The 18,740-nt window shown below is 51.7% G+C and overlaps 1 protein-coding gene across 1 annotated transcript in view; it reads right to left on the bottom strand.

Moving 5' to 3' along the window:
* LOC104167929 (astrotactin-2-like) overlaps nt 1-18,540 on the bottom strand; it is a gene marked incomplete at its 5' end in the record, with an annotated part of 34,551 nt that extends 16,011 nt beyond the window's left edge. Inside the window, one exon of the mRNA XM_009708330.1 lies at nt 18,399-18,540. Coding sequence (XP_009706632.1) covers nt 18,399-18,540 — 142 coding nt within the window. The remainder of the gene's footprint in view (nt 1-18,398) is intronic.
* Nucleotides 18,541-18,740: the final 200 nt, after the last annotated feature.

The raw sequence follows: 18,740 nt of genomic DNA, 5'->3' as shown, positions 1-18,740 counted from the left end.
TAGTGCCATCTCAAAAAGACCCCCATCTTTTAGAAGGCTGTCCTCACAGTACTATCACCCAAGAAAAGTACCTTCTATAACTGGGCTTCTTTTAACCATCTGTGACAACTGACCTTGCTCCCATCAGCATGATGGAGGAACAGGTTAGCAGCAACGCTGGTGCCACATCAGAGTATTAAAGCCTTGCCGTTACACAAATACATGAGGCTGTCAGTAAACTGTTCCCACAATTCACACCTTCTTTTTTTCCAGGAGCGCAAATGCTGTGAGACTAACCGTTATCCTTCAACAGATGCCTCCCAACAATATCAGACCACAGGTGCCAGATGGAGGGAAATAAATGTACCTGCCACAACATGCCTCAGGTGTCTGATGCCTTTTGGAAGTGTATAAGCTGTGCCCATCAAATACCCCTGGCAGGAGGAAGAGCACAGGCTGCTCTGCAGAGTAAGAGGCTGCTTGTTCAAGGAGACCTCTGGAAAAGGGCAGAGGAGATCTGATTTCTGAAACAGTGAGGGCAGGTGTAGCAGTTGCGGGGCTGGGGACGGGCTTGCACAGTCACGGGTCCGTCTCTGCTCTGTAGCAGCCCTGGGAAAGTCACCCAGGGTTGTCTGCACTGCAAGGTTACCCTGAGTTGCAGCCGACGCCATGCCCACGCTCAAAACCACTGACTTGAGAGCATGGTACTTCTCACGGGAGCTGCCAGGGAGGAGGACAGGGCCACTTCATGCTGCTGCATTACAGGGGTGTGGTGTGGGACAGTGCCATTGCAGTGTCACGGCATCCCACCGCCGTGCTCACAGGGGGGTTCCACAGCACCCACTGCACGTTCTGCAAACCCCACAGCTGCCATGCACCCTTGCACCACAAGAGACACAGAAACTAAAGCAGCATCAGATGCCTTCTCACTTGGAACCTGGATCTGTCTGAGGCAGTAGCTGCTGTCCCCTGGAAGCTGGGTGATGCTGGGGAGATGACAAGAGGGAGCAGAGGTTTGTAGGAGACAGCCAAACACGTCTACAAGCAAGGTCGATCCCCAGGTAGCACGAATGAGGTAGCTCAGTTATACCTGTATCAGCCCAAGAGCCAGGGAATGGGAAAGTGCTGCTCCATGACTTTTGGCACTGAAATGCTGTCTCCGCACGGCACTGGGTCAGCAGACCGTGCCACTCCAGGTCTCCCAGGCTTGGCCTCTGTCCCTGAGCTATGAGACCATGGAGAGGCAAAACCTGCAATGGGCAAGGTTCGAGCACTGGTCCCCCCGACTCCCCGCTGCATGCCTCAGCCAAGCTACCATGCAGATTCGCTCAGCTCTCGCTCCTTGTAACACTTCATCAGCCTCTTCAGATCCCTGTCGAACAACATCCAAAAAAAGGATGAAAGGGAAAGAAAGAAATTAATTACAAATCCTGACCATTTCTTGCTACTGCCTGGATCCATTGCCTCCTTGCTAGAGAAATCCCTGGTAGGACAGTCACCTTCTCAGCCTCAGCTGCAACGTCTCAATTTCCCGAGATTTCCCTTGAAACCCTGTCAACAAACCCCACCAAAGCAGCGATTCCCAGTACCGCCATGGCTGTGAAAGAGGGCCTTGATACACAGGCCACCTTCTGTTCCCTAGAGCCCTGCTCCTGAATGATACCTGTGTTGGAGGGCCAACATCCCACAAGGAGCCTCTTTGCCAACCGGACACCTTGCAAGCGGCAGTGCCAAGACTGCCTCAGGCGAAAACGTGTTTCACTGGAAACGAGAGAAAAATGTCAGCCAGTTTCAGCAGGGCCACAGTTTCACCCAGAAGGTGCACCACGGTCACTGCAGCCCTCCTGGCCACTGCGTCTCTAGGGAGCCTTCACCATCCCAGGGCTGAGGGTACCAGCAGTGCTCCCTGTCCCCCCCTTGCCCTTTTATCTTACAGATCTCCTCCTTTGTCACTCCTGCTCCTTGCAACCACTGGCAAGGAGCAGATAATTATTCCCTCATCCCTCACCCTTGATAAGGTTTCTGTTTCCCCAGTGCATGGCTCACGCTCGGAGTACATCCTTTCAGGAGCAGCTGTACGGGAGAGCGGAGCAAATTTCTCTGGAGAGAGGGGCTGCTGCACTGCACAAAGCTTCTGACGGAGATGAGATGCGGATGAGAGAACAGCTCCTTGGCGTGGCAGCAGGATAGCACACCCAAAAAAAGCCGCCCTGACATGAGATAATGCTAACACAGCCTCTGGTGTAACACTGGGGCTCTAGCTCCTAGGCACGCTCCAAGGAGCAAGAAGTCTTTTCTTAGCTTGAAGATGCCCAGTAGACCCTCTAGGATGTCCCACAGGGATGGTCCCTGAACTCTGAGGACAGAACGGTGGCAGAAAAAGTAGGATCACTACAGAATTACCAGTTTTGGGGAAGATGGATAGAGGGTGTTTGAGGTCCGTATTTCTTGGCAGTCGTGTCCTTGCTTTCGTCCTGCTGGCTGTGAGGATGAAGATTTGCAGATGTGCTTATAAAGGCATTGCAGCGAGAACTGGCCCAGCTCTTCCCAATCTCAACCGCCTCTCTCAGGGCTTGAGGCAAAGTGTTCCCCTCCTCTGCCTGGCAAGGCCAGAGAAGGTCCCAGGTGACCCAAGATGTGAATTCTAATGTCCCTTGGTGGAGTGAAGAACCAGAAGGAGGTGGTGCTGAGCCGCTACAGGCTGGTGCTTTTTTCTCCAGTGAAGCAAAAGCAGCTCATATCAGTCTGCCGAGGACCAGCGTCCTTGTATCCGCTGGGAGTCACCAGAAGATCCCAAAGAAAGCCCTTGGACAAAGGTCAAACGACTTGCCTCTGACTCCACATGCTGCTGGAACAATTCCTGCCATGCCACGGCTCAGACTGACACCCAAGGCTGCAAACCGCAGGGGCTCATCCTGCTCTGGCTGCAGAGCATCAGCGAGAGCTGGTGATGGATCGAGCTTTCCTGGGTGCAGCATGGCCAAGGAGAGCTTTCCCTTGGCTCTGCATCCCTCAAGTCCCACCGCAGCCTTTACAGGGGCACCGCAATGCCCATCAATCCCTCCAGCTCTCCACACCCCCCCCGCCAATGCCCTCCGCTCCCAGGGCCAGGATATCCCCAGGCACCACCTGCATCCTCTCTCCCTCCTGCTGCAACACCATCTGCTCTCCTCTTAGGTCTGGGACAACCCTGGTGCCCTTTCCTCAGCCATGGACACCCCAAAGCCTCCCGCCCCAGCTCCACAAAGGTTACATGTTTCAGAATAAGTCACTACTCCCAGATTTTGCTTGTCTTCTGCACGGATCCTGACAGACACATCACTTTAGTACCTTCCTTGGGCCACTCCTGGGATGGCTGCCTTCCTCCTCCATGACGAGACAACAAGGCTCGGGGAGGCTGCGGCTCAGAAGGAGAGAGGGAATAAATCAAACTCTTCTTCCAGTTGTGCCAGGGAGAAAGGAGAGACAAGCAAGGCCCTGGACCCCTGCAGTGAGCTCCACAATGGAAATGTTCACAGCTAACCGTACCAGCTGTCCAACCTACTAACGCTCTGCAAAGCTTGGCCATCACCGGCCCTGGGGAGATGGGGAGAGAGGAAGGTTGTGACCCTTGGCAAATTGGGAAACATTTGCTCCTCCCAACCTCACAGTCACTCTAAACAAGAACCAGACACTCCAGTTTGCTACCCCTGGAGATCCCCTTGGTAGGGCTTGTTCTCATCCTCCTGGGGGCTTGGCTCCCATCTGAGCTGCTGGTTGAAATCCAGCCCAGGCTGGTAGCGACTTCAAAAGACACTGTCATCTGAGGAGTAGTGGGTGGTCCATGTCAAGCGAGTCGATGGCTGAGTGTTCTTATATATAAGCCACCACAATAGGGCCTGCTGCTCGACAGCCTCAGAAGAAAGGTGAAGGGCTGCATGGACCGCAGGGAGTGGAGCCTGTCCTCGGTCCCGAGGGTGGTCCCTCTGGTGCAGGGCATGTCACCTTGGCAGGCTGGTACAGGGATGTGGTTGTGCATCCCTACGAGCAGGCACTGTTGATCTATTTATCTCCATTGGGTTTGCCCCAGCATGGTTGTCCAGCCCTAACTTCACCCTCTGCATGAAAACAAAGCAAAATAAAGCATGACAACAATAATGGCACACAAGGGAATGGCTCAGAGGAGGGGGACGCCTCCACTCGCAGCATCCCAGGCAGCATCCAAATGTGCCAGCCTCTGAGCGAGGGGCAATCCGCACCCTGCGCCAGGTTGTGGGACCAGCAAGGGCACCCAACGGGTCCTTGCAACGGCCCCGCAACATCGGCACGGGGATGGCGTGGGGGGAGGACGGTGGCAAGGCAGGGATGCTGCGTGCCAGCGAGCCCCGGCAGAAGGATGCCAGTCAGGTCTGCGGTCACCACTGCCCGCTCCCTGTGGCTCGAGGCCCCTGAATTGAGGGGGGACAGGGCGAGGGGCTGGCAGTGGGGGGCAGATTCTCACAGCTCCGGCAGGCAGACAGGGAGGGCGGAGGGTAGGATGGCAGGGGGAGGTCGAAACAAATAATAAAAACAAAATCCCAGTAAGCACGTTAGAATTCGTTTGAAGTACAGAGGAGCTTTCAGGCAGGGTTATGTACATCTCCCAGCCCGGCGTGATTTACACATTCCTTGCAAGCAAAGGAATCTTCCCTGATTTGAACTAAAACAGATGTTTTGGGTTTTTCTTCCCCGCCTCTTCCCACCCCCTTTTAATCATTTCTTTATTGAAATGATGGTTACACAGCCAACCAGCCCGGAACGAGAGCCCTGCTACCCGTGGCAGGCCTCCGCCAGGACCAGAGACCCACTGCCCTGCATTTCGGGAGAGTGCCTCGTCATTGCGGTGGCCATGCTTGCGAGCATCCAGCGATGCAGAGCCAGCCTTGCTTTCCTGCAAATGCTGCTCCAGAGGCATCGCTCCCTGCACGTTTTCTTGCCTTGCTTTTCCCTCTGCATGGAAGCATTGCAATTCCCAGCAGCTTTCTCTCCCCTGCAGCTAGAGCTAACACACGGATCCTCCATCCCTGCTCCACCAGGCCAGGTCAAAGAGGCCTTCTAAGCTCTACTACCGCTCCAGGAGACTTGTTGTGTTTGATGGTGGGACTTGCCCCTGCTCCTACACCTTAGCCTCACACCTCAGCACGGCTGTGCTCTATCCCAGCAGTGTCGGTTGAGCCGGGCAGCCCGGGCGATGCCCACGGACTGGCAGCAGGGCAGCAGCTGTGCTGCTTGCACATCCCAAGTGAAACAACCCAGCACAGGGGATGGTGTTGGGCGGACAGGCTGGAGCTGGGACTATCTCTTGGTTTGAGCATTGTGTGATCTCAGCCAAGTTGTTTTGCCCCTATTTTTGTCCCATGTTTTTCACCCAGCAAAGTCATTTGGGGAAGGAACTTCCTTTTCCCAGAGGGATGCACAGCACCGAGTGCAGCAGGGGCTTCTGCGTGCTGGCTGATCCTGCAAACTACCAGCACAGCCGTGCCCTTGAGTTTATACTCAGAATAACAACTCATGGCCAGTAGCAAATCCATCTGGCTCCCCCCATCTCTTTTCTTTCTCTTTTTTTCTTTTAAACCCTGTTGTTATTTCTCAGTACTTCGTTGGTGGCAGGGTGGGAAGGTTTTTTGTAACACATTCACGTACCATTGGGACTCACTCCCATTCCCGTCTGGTACAAGAGATTGCACAAGAGAGAGAAACAAACGGGGATGAGGAAATGCATGTTTATGAGAGGCAGCGCTGTCATCGTGAGCAAGGGACCCCCCCGCAAGAGAGCTGGCCTGGGAGCCAGTGGAGAGTTTCCATTCTCTCCTAACACTCCATTCATGCTTCGTTTCATACCTCCCCGGAGGCTCCGCAACTGGCCGCAGTCCCACCGCACAGCGCGGGGCTCGCACACCCCCCATGTGCCGCCTTCCGTGATATTTGTTGTCGGGTGGAAAGAGAGAGATGATGTTGCCTCATAAAGATATTGAATTGAGAAAGAGCAGCTCCCTTTGTCATTGCATGCGCTCCTTGCTTTCCTCCGGTGGCCAAGGAGGGGGTCCTCCCTCCTGCATCACCCAGCACCCTCCCCTCGCGCACCCCTGCTGCCCATCGTTGCGGGGCTCGTCGTTAACACCCACCACGGAGGCTTGCATGGGCCTTCCCTGCTTGGTGTGCTGCGGTTGCTGCGATGAGCATCCTCCCGACCTGATCGGGAACCCTCTGTATAATCCAAACCCCATTACTGCCTGATCGGATACGGTCACCAGTAAGGAACCTTGACTGCAGTGGTCTGGAAGAGCGAGGGATCCTGTATCACTGCTATTAATGATTTAGGAGCCTACATCGGTTGTAGATGACACAGAGAGGGTCTCGTTCCTTGCTTCTCCCAGCCCAGACATCTTCTCCAGGACAGTCCATGCCCCACCTCACTTCAGATGGCTCTAAGTTAAGGAAGTCACCTGGGTGACAATTACCCTGCCCGATGCTGATGTGCACGCAAGGACGAGCAATGGCTGATTTCTGCACTCCCTCATGTGCGGCAGAGCTCCCAGCAATGGGGCTGGGGTCCCCCTGCAAACAGGTGGGGTATTAATAAAACCAAAAGCAATCGCCCATGCACACATACTACAACCCACTTGGGTCCCTCTCCCTGCTGCTCCTGCAAGCCCCCTGCCTCCCCCCGCTTTCTCCACACACCTCGATTTCATTATCTCTGATCTTGAGCTGCCTATTACATGCCTTTTGCCAACATAAATATTTAATCCCGGTGCATTGCACAGAAAGGCCCTTGTGGAGTTAATACTTCCACTGCTGTTTCCACTTGGAAAACAATTCGGCGCGTGGCGGTCCAGCAGGTACAAGCCGGGGACAGAGCTGAAAGCTGGAGGTGGCCTGCAAGAGCTTGGGAGCCATGTGGGGTGATGCAGGTGGGCTTCTCACCATGGGGTGGGGTTCTCACCAAGGGGTGGGCTTCATGCTATGGGGTGGGCTTCACGCCATGGGGTGGGCTGCACCAGGGCAGCCAGCAGGCAGGTTTGGATAGGCAATGGAAGAGCTACAGGGATGTCACTGGAAGCTGCTGCCTGGGGAGCGTGGCACGGGGTACACTGCCAAGGGGAACTTGGGGTACAGCACTTTGCTGGGCTTCAGCAGTGTTTAAGATATTCTGTTCTCTGCAGTGCTCTTGGTTGCAACGATGTGGAAAGCCCCGTGGAAAGAGTTTGCTTCACCTGCCAGAGCGTGGGGCTAACCAGCCGCACCATCACAGGCTGTGCCACGCGTCCACAGCCACAGGTGTCCTCATCAAACACCTCAAAATACACCTGCACACCCAGAGGTTATTTAGAACAGGATCTGGCCATGATTTCACCTCAGATGGCCTACAGGATAAGGGTTATGGGATGGTGGGTTTATGGGGCTATTGGGTAGCACTAAGGTATCTGCTCCTGCCGCTGGTATGCGAAAGACCCCAGCAAAGTGAGGTGTCCCAGCCCCCCAGATCCAAACCCATAAACAGTATGGACGGAAATGCACACTGGTCCTCATCCATACATCTCCACGCTCTCAAGTCCAGCGCCACCAAAGGGCAGCACCCACGGGGATGCAGCACCCCAAAATATACACAAACCTAACAAACCCCCCAAACCCCGAGGGGAGAAGCACAAGAGGCAGAGAGAACAGAGAGGGTGACACTGGTAGTGCTGATGCTCTCCAGAGGCAGCCTGTCACTCGGGTAAATGCATCACAGCCTGTGGCAGTGATGCAAAGTTTGGATTTATAGGATTACCCCGGGTGGCTTCAGGTCCCCACCAGTCCCCTACATACTGCCTTGATGGGGATGAGGCCAGTTGGGCAGGTAATACAGAGGGTGGGGATGAGACAGAGTCCTTGTTTCTGTCTTGGTCTACTTATGGGCATTAAGTAGAGAAAGCCACATGGATGCGACTCTTGGGCATTATCCCACATCTACTCTGGGACAACTAAGCAAGAAGATGCTGTTATTAAGACAGCAGCTTCCACTGCAGAACAGCCTGCCCAAGGCAGGGACACCTATCAATCCTTGCCCATGCAGGACAGATGCTCCTGCAAGAAGGGAGGTGCAATGTAGGGCCAAGAGTACAACTTGCAGCAGCCGTAATGGCTTGAAATCCTTTCCCTTACATCAGTGGTGACATGTCAAAGGACACTGAAGAAGCATTTTGGTTCGGGGTGCTTCTTCTGAGAGGTTCCCCTAGCAGCCTGAGGTGGGTGTCCCAGAGACCAAGGGGCACAGCCCAGCATCCCCCACCCCAGGTGATGTGTATGGCTCTATAGGCAGGTGTAGAGCCTCCTGTGTGCAGGATACGTGCTCCCTCCACACCCCATCACAGAAAGACTGGAAGACTGAGATGTTGCAATGATGCAAACCAGACATAGAAAGAAAATATGAAAGTATTCCAGCCCAGTGGCAGGCCCTCCTGTTTGGGGTTGTACAATGAGATTAAGAACTGAGGCTATTTCCATAACTGCAGAGTGGTGGGAGATGCTCAGAAGGAAGGAAAAAATTATGCCGGGGCTGGCACGCTTCAGACGTAGCTCAGGTTGCTGCTGCTGTGTGCTGCCCTGCAGCTTCCCCAGCAGAAATCAAGAGGAGATAAGATGGGAAAAAAAGCAACAGATGCTGATTCAGGTTTATGACAGCCCAGAGCTGAGTCAAGGTAAGCACCCAAGCCCACCTCACTGAGTTGGCTACCTGCCCAGCCAATGCCCCGAAGTGTTTGGGCAAACACCTCCCAGTGCCTCGGCACCGAGCTCCCTGAATCGGGGCTCCCTTCACACCTCTTTCTGCCAGGGCAGCGAGTCTCCATCAGCCCATCTAGTGAAGACAGGACTCTGCCCCACCACCCCCTCTATCCACCACCCCCTAAGCAAAAAGCAACCCTCAGACCTTGCTTCTTTTTTTAGAAACATTTAAATTATGACATAAGCTTTGGCTCTGAGGGTTTTCAGTGAAAGCCAGGGTATTTTCTTTCCTCTTTTCATAACAGAAACCATACTGCTGTATCATCAAATTTATCCCATTCCTGATGAGTGAAGTGAGTGTAGGTATGAGGCGACCAGGAGCAATGAGGGCATGTGTGCTGGGAGCAATCACTCTAAAGCTACTCAAGGCAAATATCCTGGGCAGTATGAGGTGGCATCAGACTGGGGAGACCAAGCAGAGACCAAGTAGGCCATAGCTCCAGCAGGGAGGACCACCCGTGGCAAGTCCCACCTCACCACGTAGATGCCACCTCTGCAGCCAAGCAGCTACTTCTCGGCTTTCTCTCCCATTGTATTATGCTGTTCTCCTCACTGTACAGGAAACTTAGCAAAGGGTGCAGCTCAGTTTTAACACGTCTGTTTTACAGGTGGGAAAACTCAGGAAGAAGCAGCTACTTGGAGGTTACTTGCTAACCTTGAGTGTCTCCATTTTACACCGACCTACTCTGGTGCAAATTCAGCTGAAGCCAATATAGGAGCTGTGGCTCTGCCAGTGAAGCCTTGAAGATGATGCTCCCAAGTGGAGATGTCTGAATTCACTGGCTACTTTTGCAAACATGGGTTCTACAGCAGGGACTTGGCCATCTAAGCACTAACATAACCTGAGACAGGCAATGAGGACTGTGAACCTGTGAAGCTGAGCACATACAACTGAAAAAAGCCCCAAAATGCGGGCACTCCTGACAAGTCCGCTTTTAAGCAAAAGAATTAAGCAGCAGCAGTTGCAGCAGAGCAATTGCAGGCCATGTCCTACCATGCTCCTGCTCCATCATCAGAACCCAAGGCTGCTTGAGGTCTAGGGGAACAACAACTCCCATCGACTGCAACGGGGTCTGGGCCAGACCCCACAATCGAAGACAGGACCAGCACGGCAAAGCCCAGTTGCATTCAATATCCTCAAACTAGGAAAATACAAGTAAACTTCTTTTGCAGGGAGGAAACAATCCCAAAATCCGAGGAATAAGTTAAAGGTCACTCGAGATCTACTGGAAAGCAGCTGAGTTCAGCAACCGCCTGTGCAGGGGCTCCATCACCCACACAGCTCCCCCATGACAAACTCCTTGCAGCTGGGACACAGCCTTGTGCCGCGACCTTGAAGGGGAGAAGGGGTGGCAGAGCTGGAGGGGTCACTGTGTGCTGATAAACTCCAGCGTGGTACGACCAGGAGGTGGGTGCTTACAGATGTAATGTTCTGCACAAGTCAAAGATTAAAAGAATTGTGTCTTTTTTTAAATACACACCAAAAAAAAAAAAAAGGAAAAGGAAGATAACAAAATGCTCTCTGGGAAACAGGGCTGGTGAGGGACTCTGTGCTGTTGTTGTTACAAGAAAAGGATGGGGTGGGACGTGCTGCAGGTGTCCTTTGGAAAAATGAAACAAAAAAAAAAGGTTTAACTAGTTTTATGGACTTGCAGGCCATGTATGAGATACATGCACATTGCTGGCCTGAGCTGGGACAGATCTGGTAGGTAACAGCATCCAAACTTTGCCTCTAGAGGAAAAGATTAGCTTGTGACTTATCTTTTTATTTGGACAAGCATCACCTTTTGGGCCAAATATCTCCAGCTTTTGGGATCTGGGGTGCCATCCAGAGTCTGCCTGAGCTGATTTACTCCACGGGCTGTGCGTACGGCTCTAGGTTCAGATAAGACCTGCGGGTGCAGTAGTACCTGAACACCTGGGCACCAGAGCAGCTTGTCACATCCTTCCTGGGGCATATTTATGGATATAGCTGAGTTGCTTTTGGCTAGCTTAAGGCTAGAATTAGCCTACTAAAATCTTGAGTTGTCTGCAAATATCAGGTTGAGCTGCTACTGGGCACAGGGAAGCAGTCAAAGGAGGCAGCACAAACTTCCCACCCAAACATCAAAGTGTTGGCTAGTGACACAGGAACCCACGTGTGGCAAATCCAACCATCATTTTGCAGAGACAAAGTCTGCCTGGGATGTACAAGAGCTATCCAGCCACAAAGCAGTGCACGGTGAAGGGATGATCACCCTAACAGAGATCCGAGTAGGAAAACATCACCAGTGCCCTACTACCTAAGGCAGCAGCTCCAATCCTGCTGCAGATCAGCTCTGCCAGGCCAGGTTTGCACCCCATCTGATACCCCTTGCTCTCCTCTCGGCTTGGCAGAGTTGGTGTAAAGCCATGGGACCGCCAAGCGAACGCGGCCGTGCTGCGTCTGGCTCGGGCTGGCTTGCACGCAGCCTCCTTGGATCCCTCTGCATCACGCTTGCCCATAATTTAAATTCCAGGATCACTTTGGGCAGAGCTTGTTTTGGGCTATGTGCACCCCAGCAGGATGGCAAGCAGGACGCGGAGCTGCAGACGTGATGTAACACTGCCTCTTGGTGTCAAAGCCCTGGTGCTGACCCTGCAAGGCGAGCGAGCATCGCTCCTGCTACGCGTCCAGGATGGAGGTGCGGAGGCAGGAGCTTCATCTGCGCTCTGGCAACAGAGGGGAAACTCCAGCTGGCAAAGTGGCATCACCCCCTCCCTCTAGTACTGTGCAAAAAAGTCATTTTGCTGCCAGATTGGCTTTGCTGGGAAAAAAACCCTCACCAACACATCGAGAACAAGAACAAGAGAGAGGGGAGAGTGGGAGACACCAAGCCAGCCAGCAGCGTTTTCGAGGGCATGCCTTGGGTTCCTTGATGTGCACTCTCAGGTACCTGGGTCCCAGACTGCATGAAGAAATTAGGAAGAGGAAACTGTATTTTTGTGCAGGAGGTACTGCTTAATCTCCTGACCAAAAAGGCAATTCTCTTAAGTGCTCTCCTGAAGTGGGGCTTATATGAAGTGTGAACAAGGGCATCCCTCCACTCTGCTCAGCTCCAGCCCACTGGAGAGCTTCTGGCATGTCACATCACCTCTCCCTGCCTCAGTTTCCCTAGCAAGGACATGGCTGATAAGAACAAAAACCTTTGCCCTTCTCCTCCCTACAAGATAAAAGAAACATCCACACCAAGCAGTGAACTCCTTGAGTCCTGGAAGGGGAGAGGGTTCAAACCCCACTGTAAGAATCAAATCAACATGGCCCTCAGCTTTCCAGCCTTCAGGAGAAAGGTGCTCTATACCAGGGAGCATTGATGAACACAACAAATGACTCCAACACAGTAGCACAATGCAGCTTTTGCTGGCTTAGAGGCAAATCAAAGCCAGCAATGCCTGTGCTGATATTTATATTGCATCTCTTGTACTCGCCTCTCCCATTAGTCAATGAGATAAGACTTGGACAGATCTGTGTTAGTGGCATTAGGTTTCTAGACACTCAGAAATGAGAATACTCTCCAAGTCCGTAACTGTAAAGGGTTGGTGACAGGGGACTGGTGATGGGGAAAAGCTGGAATTGCAATGGTCCTTTTGTCTACCAACAGACGAAGAGGCCAAACTCCTCCTCTCCATCCCATTACCACTTCCAGGAAGAACCCTATATTCGCACACTCCCCCAGCTGCAATACCCTACATAACAACCTGTCCATGCCTCCTCCTCCTCGCTCTCCACTGCCAGCCTTCCTCCAGCTGCCCCCAGAGGAGCAATGCAAATGGGCCTGGACCCAGTCAGGTTTGGTGTTCGGGTGCTGGGAGTTTTTAGGACAAAACCAAGAATGTTATTTCAGTCTGGACATCCTGAGGAAGGTGTGGGGAGCAGGCGGCCACAGGAGGCAACAAAGGTTGTTCTGTTTCTCTTTGTGGCATGAGGTATGAGGAGAAGCAGAGAATTTGGGCAGGATAACCTGGTCTTTCCAGCGAAAAAGAGGGAGATGCTCATATGCTTGGCAGATACTAGGGAAGAAGGTTCCACTGAGGTCAGTGGAAAGGCACCTCCTGACTCCAGATCTGTCCCAGGTGGCTGAATACTGGTGGCAGAGACAGCTCGGAAGGAGGATTCAGGCACAAACCCAACTTTTAGAAGGGTGATGGCAAACAGTCAGTATAGCTACATCGCAGCAGCACCTGGAGACCCTGATCTGATTCACCCAGGCTGGGCTGTATACAGAGACAGCGAGAGAGAGCTTAAATCCTGAGCTTATAAAGGGGACAGCCAAATAGATGAAGATGAAACTGAGACAGAGTGATCTGTTTAAATCACTCAGTAGAGCAAATGGCAAAGCTGCGAAGAGCCCCCAGCACCTTGGCTAGCACGAATAGCTTCTCTATGGCTTTTATATGTGTACTCTCCTAACACTGGAAACGTCAACAGTAGCCCAACCTTCCTCCATGCATAGGACTTCATTACTATCAGCAGAAAGAGAGATTATCTCCTTTTTCTGCTGAGCCCCTGCCCTCCCTGTACACACCATCTTTCATGGGGTCAATCCACCTCCACTGTAGTGATCTGCGTGTACCCCAGAGAGCTCGGTGCTGGACTTCAGCACAACCAACCACACATCCGAGCCAGCATTTGGGCAGCCTGGTTCTGAAGCAACTCGAAACTGCTGAGGAAGGATGAGCCTGTATTCAGAGCACAGGCCTGGGATTTACTAAACACTTGTTCAACTCCTGACTTGCCTTCTTTGAGTTTCCGCAAGCTTTTTTTTAGAAACTACAGCCATATACCACTTGGGTTTAGGAAGTTGGAGAGCGTGCGGAACAGAAGAGGTGGATTCAATGAAGCAGCACAGCTCCTGAGCACACAGGGGACTCGGCCAAGGACTGTAACAGATGTGTTTTAACCCACGCCACTGAGCTATTTGGCATCTGTCTCCAATTGCTCCAGTGCTCATTCACATGTCTTCCTGATGGAAGACCAACAATAACAATTAGTATCACATAAGGAGCAGCGGACTGCTGCCAACGTTAGCACACTCTTGAGTACCAAGGGTTTCCATTCCACTTTTTATCCCAGCTATGCACAAGGCAGAGGTCAAACAACATTAATCAGCCTTGCTCTGGGCCAGGTCCTTCTGCGCATTCAGGTTGCTGAATTGCAACTGCTGTCTCCCCGTGCTATGATGGGTCCCCCCCTACACACCACCTTTGCCTCTTTCCTCAAGCTCACCAAAACCAGTACCTTCACTGTTAGCCACCATATGATGGCAGAGGCTAAGCATGGCCATGGTGGCGATGGCCTCCAGACCCTACAGGGGATGGCGCCCGTCGGGCAGGTCTTGGTGGGTCTTGGCTGCGGATGGGAGCTCTGTGTTGTCATTCTGAGGTCTAAGTGAATCCCCTTCCATCCGATGGCAGTGCCCAATCTTCATCCCCTAGGAAAGGGCTTCCACCTCTCCAACACTCCTGAAATGTGCTCTTCCAGAGCCTTTGGGGCTGGTTCAGGTTCACCCTGGGGAAACCCCATCTGAGCCAGCAAAGGGAATGCAACGTCGAGGCTCCTTCTCAGCACATGAACACATTCCAAGGAAAGGCTCTGGAAGGGATCCTGATGACTTCCATATTATTTCCAGTAAATTTTGTGCTGATTCTTGGCACAAACACCGGAAATGAATAGGCTAGGCCAGGAATGTAAATAAAGTGAAACACTGAGATTTAATCTAATCTATAATTATAGTATCTGTGGTGCAGGGAAGAAGTTGGTGTGTTTGCACTACAGCTTCATCGAGGAGCTGGAGGGGGTTTTCACTTCCCTTTCCAAAATTTCCCTTTTTGGCTGAGGGTTACTTGGTGTCTCCCCAAGTATCTGAAACAAACGTGCTGGGCTGGCAAAGCTGCTTCCCGGCAGCCAATTAGGTACAGCTCAGCGAAGAGGCATCCCCAGGCACTCAAGGAATGACAGGGTGAGAGGCTGAGATGGATGAGCTGGGCTGAAGGCTCGGGGAGGCTGTGGGAGATACACAAGGGAAGCTCCTGTCTCCACAGTGAAGAGATCGGTTGGGTTTGTAGGGTGCTGAGCTATGTAAGGGCCATGTGCAAAGTAAGCTCAGTCCTCCAGGCTGAGTTTGACCTCTGAGACAAGCCAGAGCCCTTTCTCTTGACTGGTGTTTGCCGCTTGGTGCATCACAAGTTGCCTGTCACAGCATGGTGCTCCCAAGCTCCCAAACTATCAGTCTGATTGGCGTTAACTTCTGTCCGGGCTAGCTGGTCCATGCTGGATGAGCACTTAACAGACATGTAGACATCTCTACTGGTGCCTTCCTCACCCCATCCTCTTCCAGATCCACCTGGGAGGAAGCTTGACAGACTGCTCTGGTCTAGCTGACCTCAGGGGGGAGAACAATCCCCTCTCCTGTGATGCATTTTACAAGAACTACAAGACTTCTGTTTTTTAAGAGCTTAAACCAAACTTGACAGTCTTCTAGGAGCATCCTCAGTGTCTCTGTGTGCGTGCACACGAGTGCATTCACCTGGCTGCACCATGGATCCCCACACATGGGCACCCACGTTTCACAGACCAGCAGGAGTGTCCACGCGTGTACACCAGCCTACGGAGCACATGTATCTATGTTGACATGAAAAAACCCTCTGTGGAGGGACTAGCATCTCAACCTCGATGTACTACAGGCAAGGGGAAAAAAGGGTTGAGAGGCAACATATTTTCATCAGACTGAAATTGCAAAGGACAAAGAAATTAGTTCTCCTTTTGTTAGTTTGTGTTTTGAAATTACAGAAGTCTCAAAAGCAGAGATATCAATCAGACTTTGTTTATTGTTTGCTTGTAGAGCATTTTTTGGCTTTGCTTTTCATACTCAAGTCCAGCTTTGATCTCAGGCTGGTAATACTCCCAACGAATGGTCAACAGCAGAGTGTAATTGCCACAGGTACTACAGAAGAAAAGGAACAGATTGTTAGACACATTTACAGAGCAGAAGAGACTTCCATGATCTCACAGTCCCCTCTCTTGGTTTACGTGACACCCTCAGACTACTGAACAAGCAAAAGCATTTGCTTTTGAAGAGCTCTGATGCTGCGGACTCTGTGTGCTCAACTAATAGCCTAGAGAAAAGCACAGGTCCCTGCCGAGTGGCTATAATCGGGATTATACCCAGGCCAGAGCCTTCCAAGACAGCTATTTTTTCCACAGAAACAAATGAAACAAGCAGAAGTAGTTAAATTTAAGAAATGACTCCGTGCCCGTGTTTCTGTTGTTGTTACGTCTGCATGGGATCAGAACAGAGTGTTAGCCTCACATTTCACTGTTCTGGCTTTCTTCATGCTGTGTTGCAACTGTATGGATAGCTAAAGAGAGGAACAGTTAATGTGTGTGCCTATGTATCTGAGAATGCATAGACGCTAAGTAAACAGATGCTGGTTAGGTCCCAGGTTGGCGCAAACGTGTGTGTGCTGCTGGATATGCCTGCATCCACGGCAGCACATGCGAACACGTTGAGCAGTACGGTGTATCAGTCCATGCAGGTGTGCTGGGGCGTGCAGCAGCAGATGCTGAGGAGGGTGTGCTGTAGTGGCAGTGTATGTATGTTTTTTTTGATGCCCAAGAGCATGGGTCAATGCTCCACAGGTGCCAACATGAACGTGTGTCCATACATGTGTACTTAAGTGTGCACAGCCTTGGGAACGGCGTGCCAAACCCTGCTGAGCATTGCTGAGGGATGGAGCCAACACTGTGCGTCACTTCAGGGCCTGTCCCTGCAGAAGGATGAGGTCCAAAACTCCTCGATGCCAGGGGACTGCTGCCTGCTGGCTGCCTGCAGCCACAGCTCCCCACAAAAACCTACTGTCCCTCACCGAGGGGCACCCGCAGAGAGCAGGAGCTGCCCACGACCACCCCCGGGACACCGGGCATCGCCAATTCTGCTGACCCCCTCCATGGCAATGTGCCTCACGACTGTGAAACAGAAGCCTGGGTTTAACCAAAGGGATGACAAAACCCTGGACAAAGCCTTCCACCTTCCACCCAAGGCTCTCCCAGCCCTTCGCAGACATCAGGAATTAGATCACAGAGCCCCTAAAGCGATGGATGAGTGCAATCATCCCTGCCCAGCAGATGGGGAAGATGATTTGGCAGTCCAGGCTGTCCCAAGAGCCAGACCTTCTGGCTCCCAGCCCCATGCATTCACCTCAGCAGCAGCAGCCTCCCCATCAAACCCAGCAGCTCTTCCCTCGCCCAGTGCCCCTGGCAGTCGTAAGCCGAACGGCTGAGAGCTCACAATCGGACGATTTTATGGGCAGCAGGTTATTAGCAAGCTCTGCGGTTGCTCCAGCCTCTCCTTGGCACCTTTTCAGAACAGCTCGGGTCCCAGAGATATTAACAATTATATTTATGCATTATACATATATTTAACAAGAAAACATTTAAAATTATTAAATGGCAAGACGTATCACTTGGAGCCCGCTCTTGGACACAGCCCTGCTCAAGAGATGCACAATAGAGGCTTCTCCTTCTTTGGAGGCTGACAACATACTTAACTGGGGGGTGGTGGAGGGGGAGGCAAAGGGAAAGTATTAATCAAGATCTTAAAAAGTTCTCACTGACAGACCATTTGCCAGCTCTCGCTTTAAATGCTTTTGTGGTCCCATAAAAAGTTTCATTACTCACTACAAAATGTACTTTAATTATTACAGTCACTCTGACATTAAGCCCTGGGTGTTTCTCTCTTGCTTACTCTGTCTCTTCTCTATCTCCTTGCCTTTTTTCTCTATTTTTTCCTTTCTTACTGTCCTGACTCCTAATAACCCCCTCAAGACAGAGGAGACCCTGGCTAACACGCCGGGAGCTCAGACCCCCTCCAAACAATACTGAAGGAGAAGTTAATATTCAGATCCTGAAATTAGTCCTTTGCTTTGGACACTAATTACTCCACTAATTACTCCAGGATTCAAGCAGAAAATCCAATCCCATCCACTCAAAGAATATCTCAGAAGAGTCAAGTCAACAAGAACATCAGCAGAGGCATGGCCGGCCACCCCTGCAGAGGCAACTGGGTGGTGGGTAGATGGATTTGGTGTCTCTCTGATCTGTTATACGTGTCCTACCAACATAAACAGCAACTTATATAAATAACACCTATCACACTTTTGACATCCAGCTACTTCGGTTCATCAAGCATTTGGCAACTTGCTTCAGCCTGACCACATTAGCTCAGTTCATCCACGAGAGACAACCATACTCACCAGGCATGGACCAGGAAACCCAGAATACTAAAAATGTGAGTTATTCCAGTGGAGGCTTCCACAGGTTCCCAGTGCCTCCAGCACTCCACTGGCAGACACTGGTTTTCCATTTCACTAGCTGAGCCTCACGCCCAAAGCAAGAGAAAGAGTCTCATCATTTACCCAGTGTCTAGTGTAACACACTGGCAGACACTGGTTTTCCATTTCACTAACTGAGCCTCACGCCCAAAGCAAGAGAAAGTGTCATCATTTACCCAGTGTCTAGTGTAACATAGTGCTGACCAACAAGGTCAATAACAATTAAAGAACAGCATTGAAGATCCCTCCTTGTCCCCAGCACCTCCCCACACGCCTCTCCTTACTTGTACAGACCATCTGGTTCCAGGCACTTGAAAATGACTGAATAGAGGCTGGTTTCAGGGACATCTCCGTGGCTCCTACCCGCTGCCACACACGATGTTGCAAGACCAGAAAGCAAATCATCCGCAAAGCTCAAGGATTCTCCTGGAGAGCAAAGAGATGAACAAGACCAAAACATCAATACAGGTGCAAAGTTATTGCTGACCATCAAAAAAATCAGCCCCACACTGTAGAAAGACCTCTGCACAGGACAGGCAATCAATAAACTCTAGCTGGCTGTGGCTGGTAGGAATGGCCCCGAGTCTATATGAGGAGTATCACCAATGGACAAAGCAAGTAGAAAA

The sequence above is a fragment of the Cariama cristata genome, unplaced genomic scaffold (genome assembly GCF_000690535.1).
Source record: "Cariama cristata isolate BGI_N322 unplaced genomic scaffold, ASM69053v1 scaffold11389, whole genome shotgun sequence".
NCBI classification, from domain to species: Eukaryota; Metazoa; Chordata; class Aves; order Cariamiformes; family Cariamidae; genus Cariama; species Cariama cristata.
This window is presented reverse-complemented; position numbering and strand designations above follow the sequence as displayed.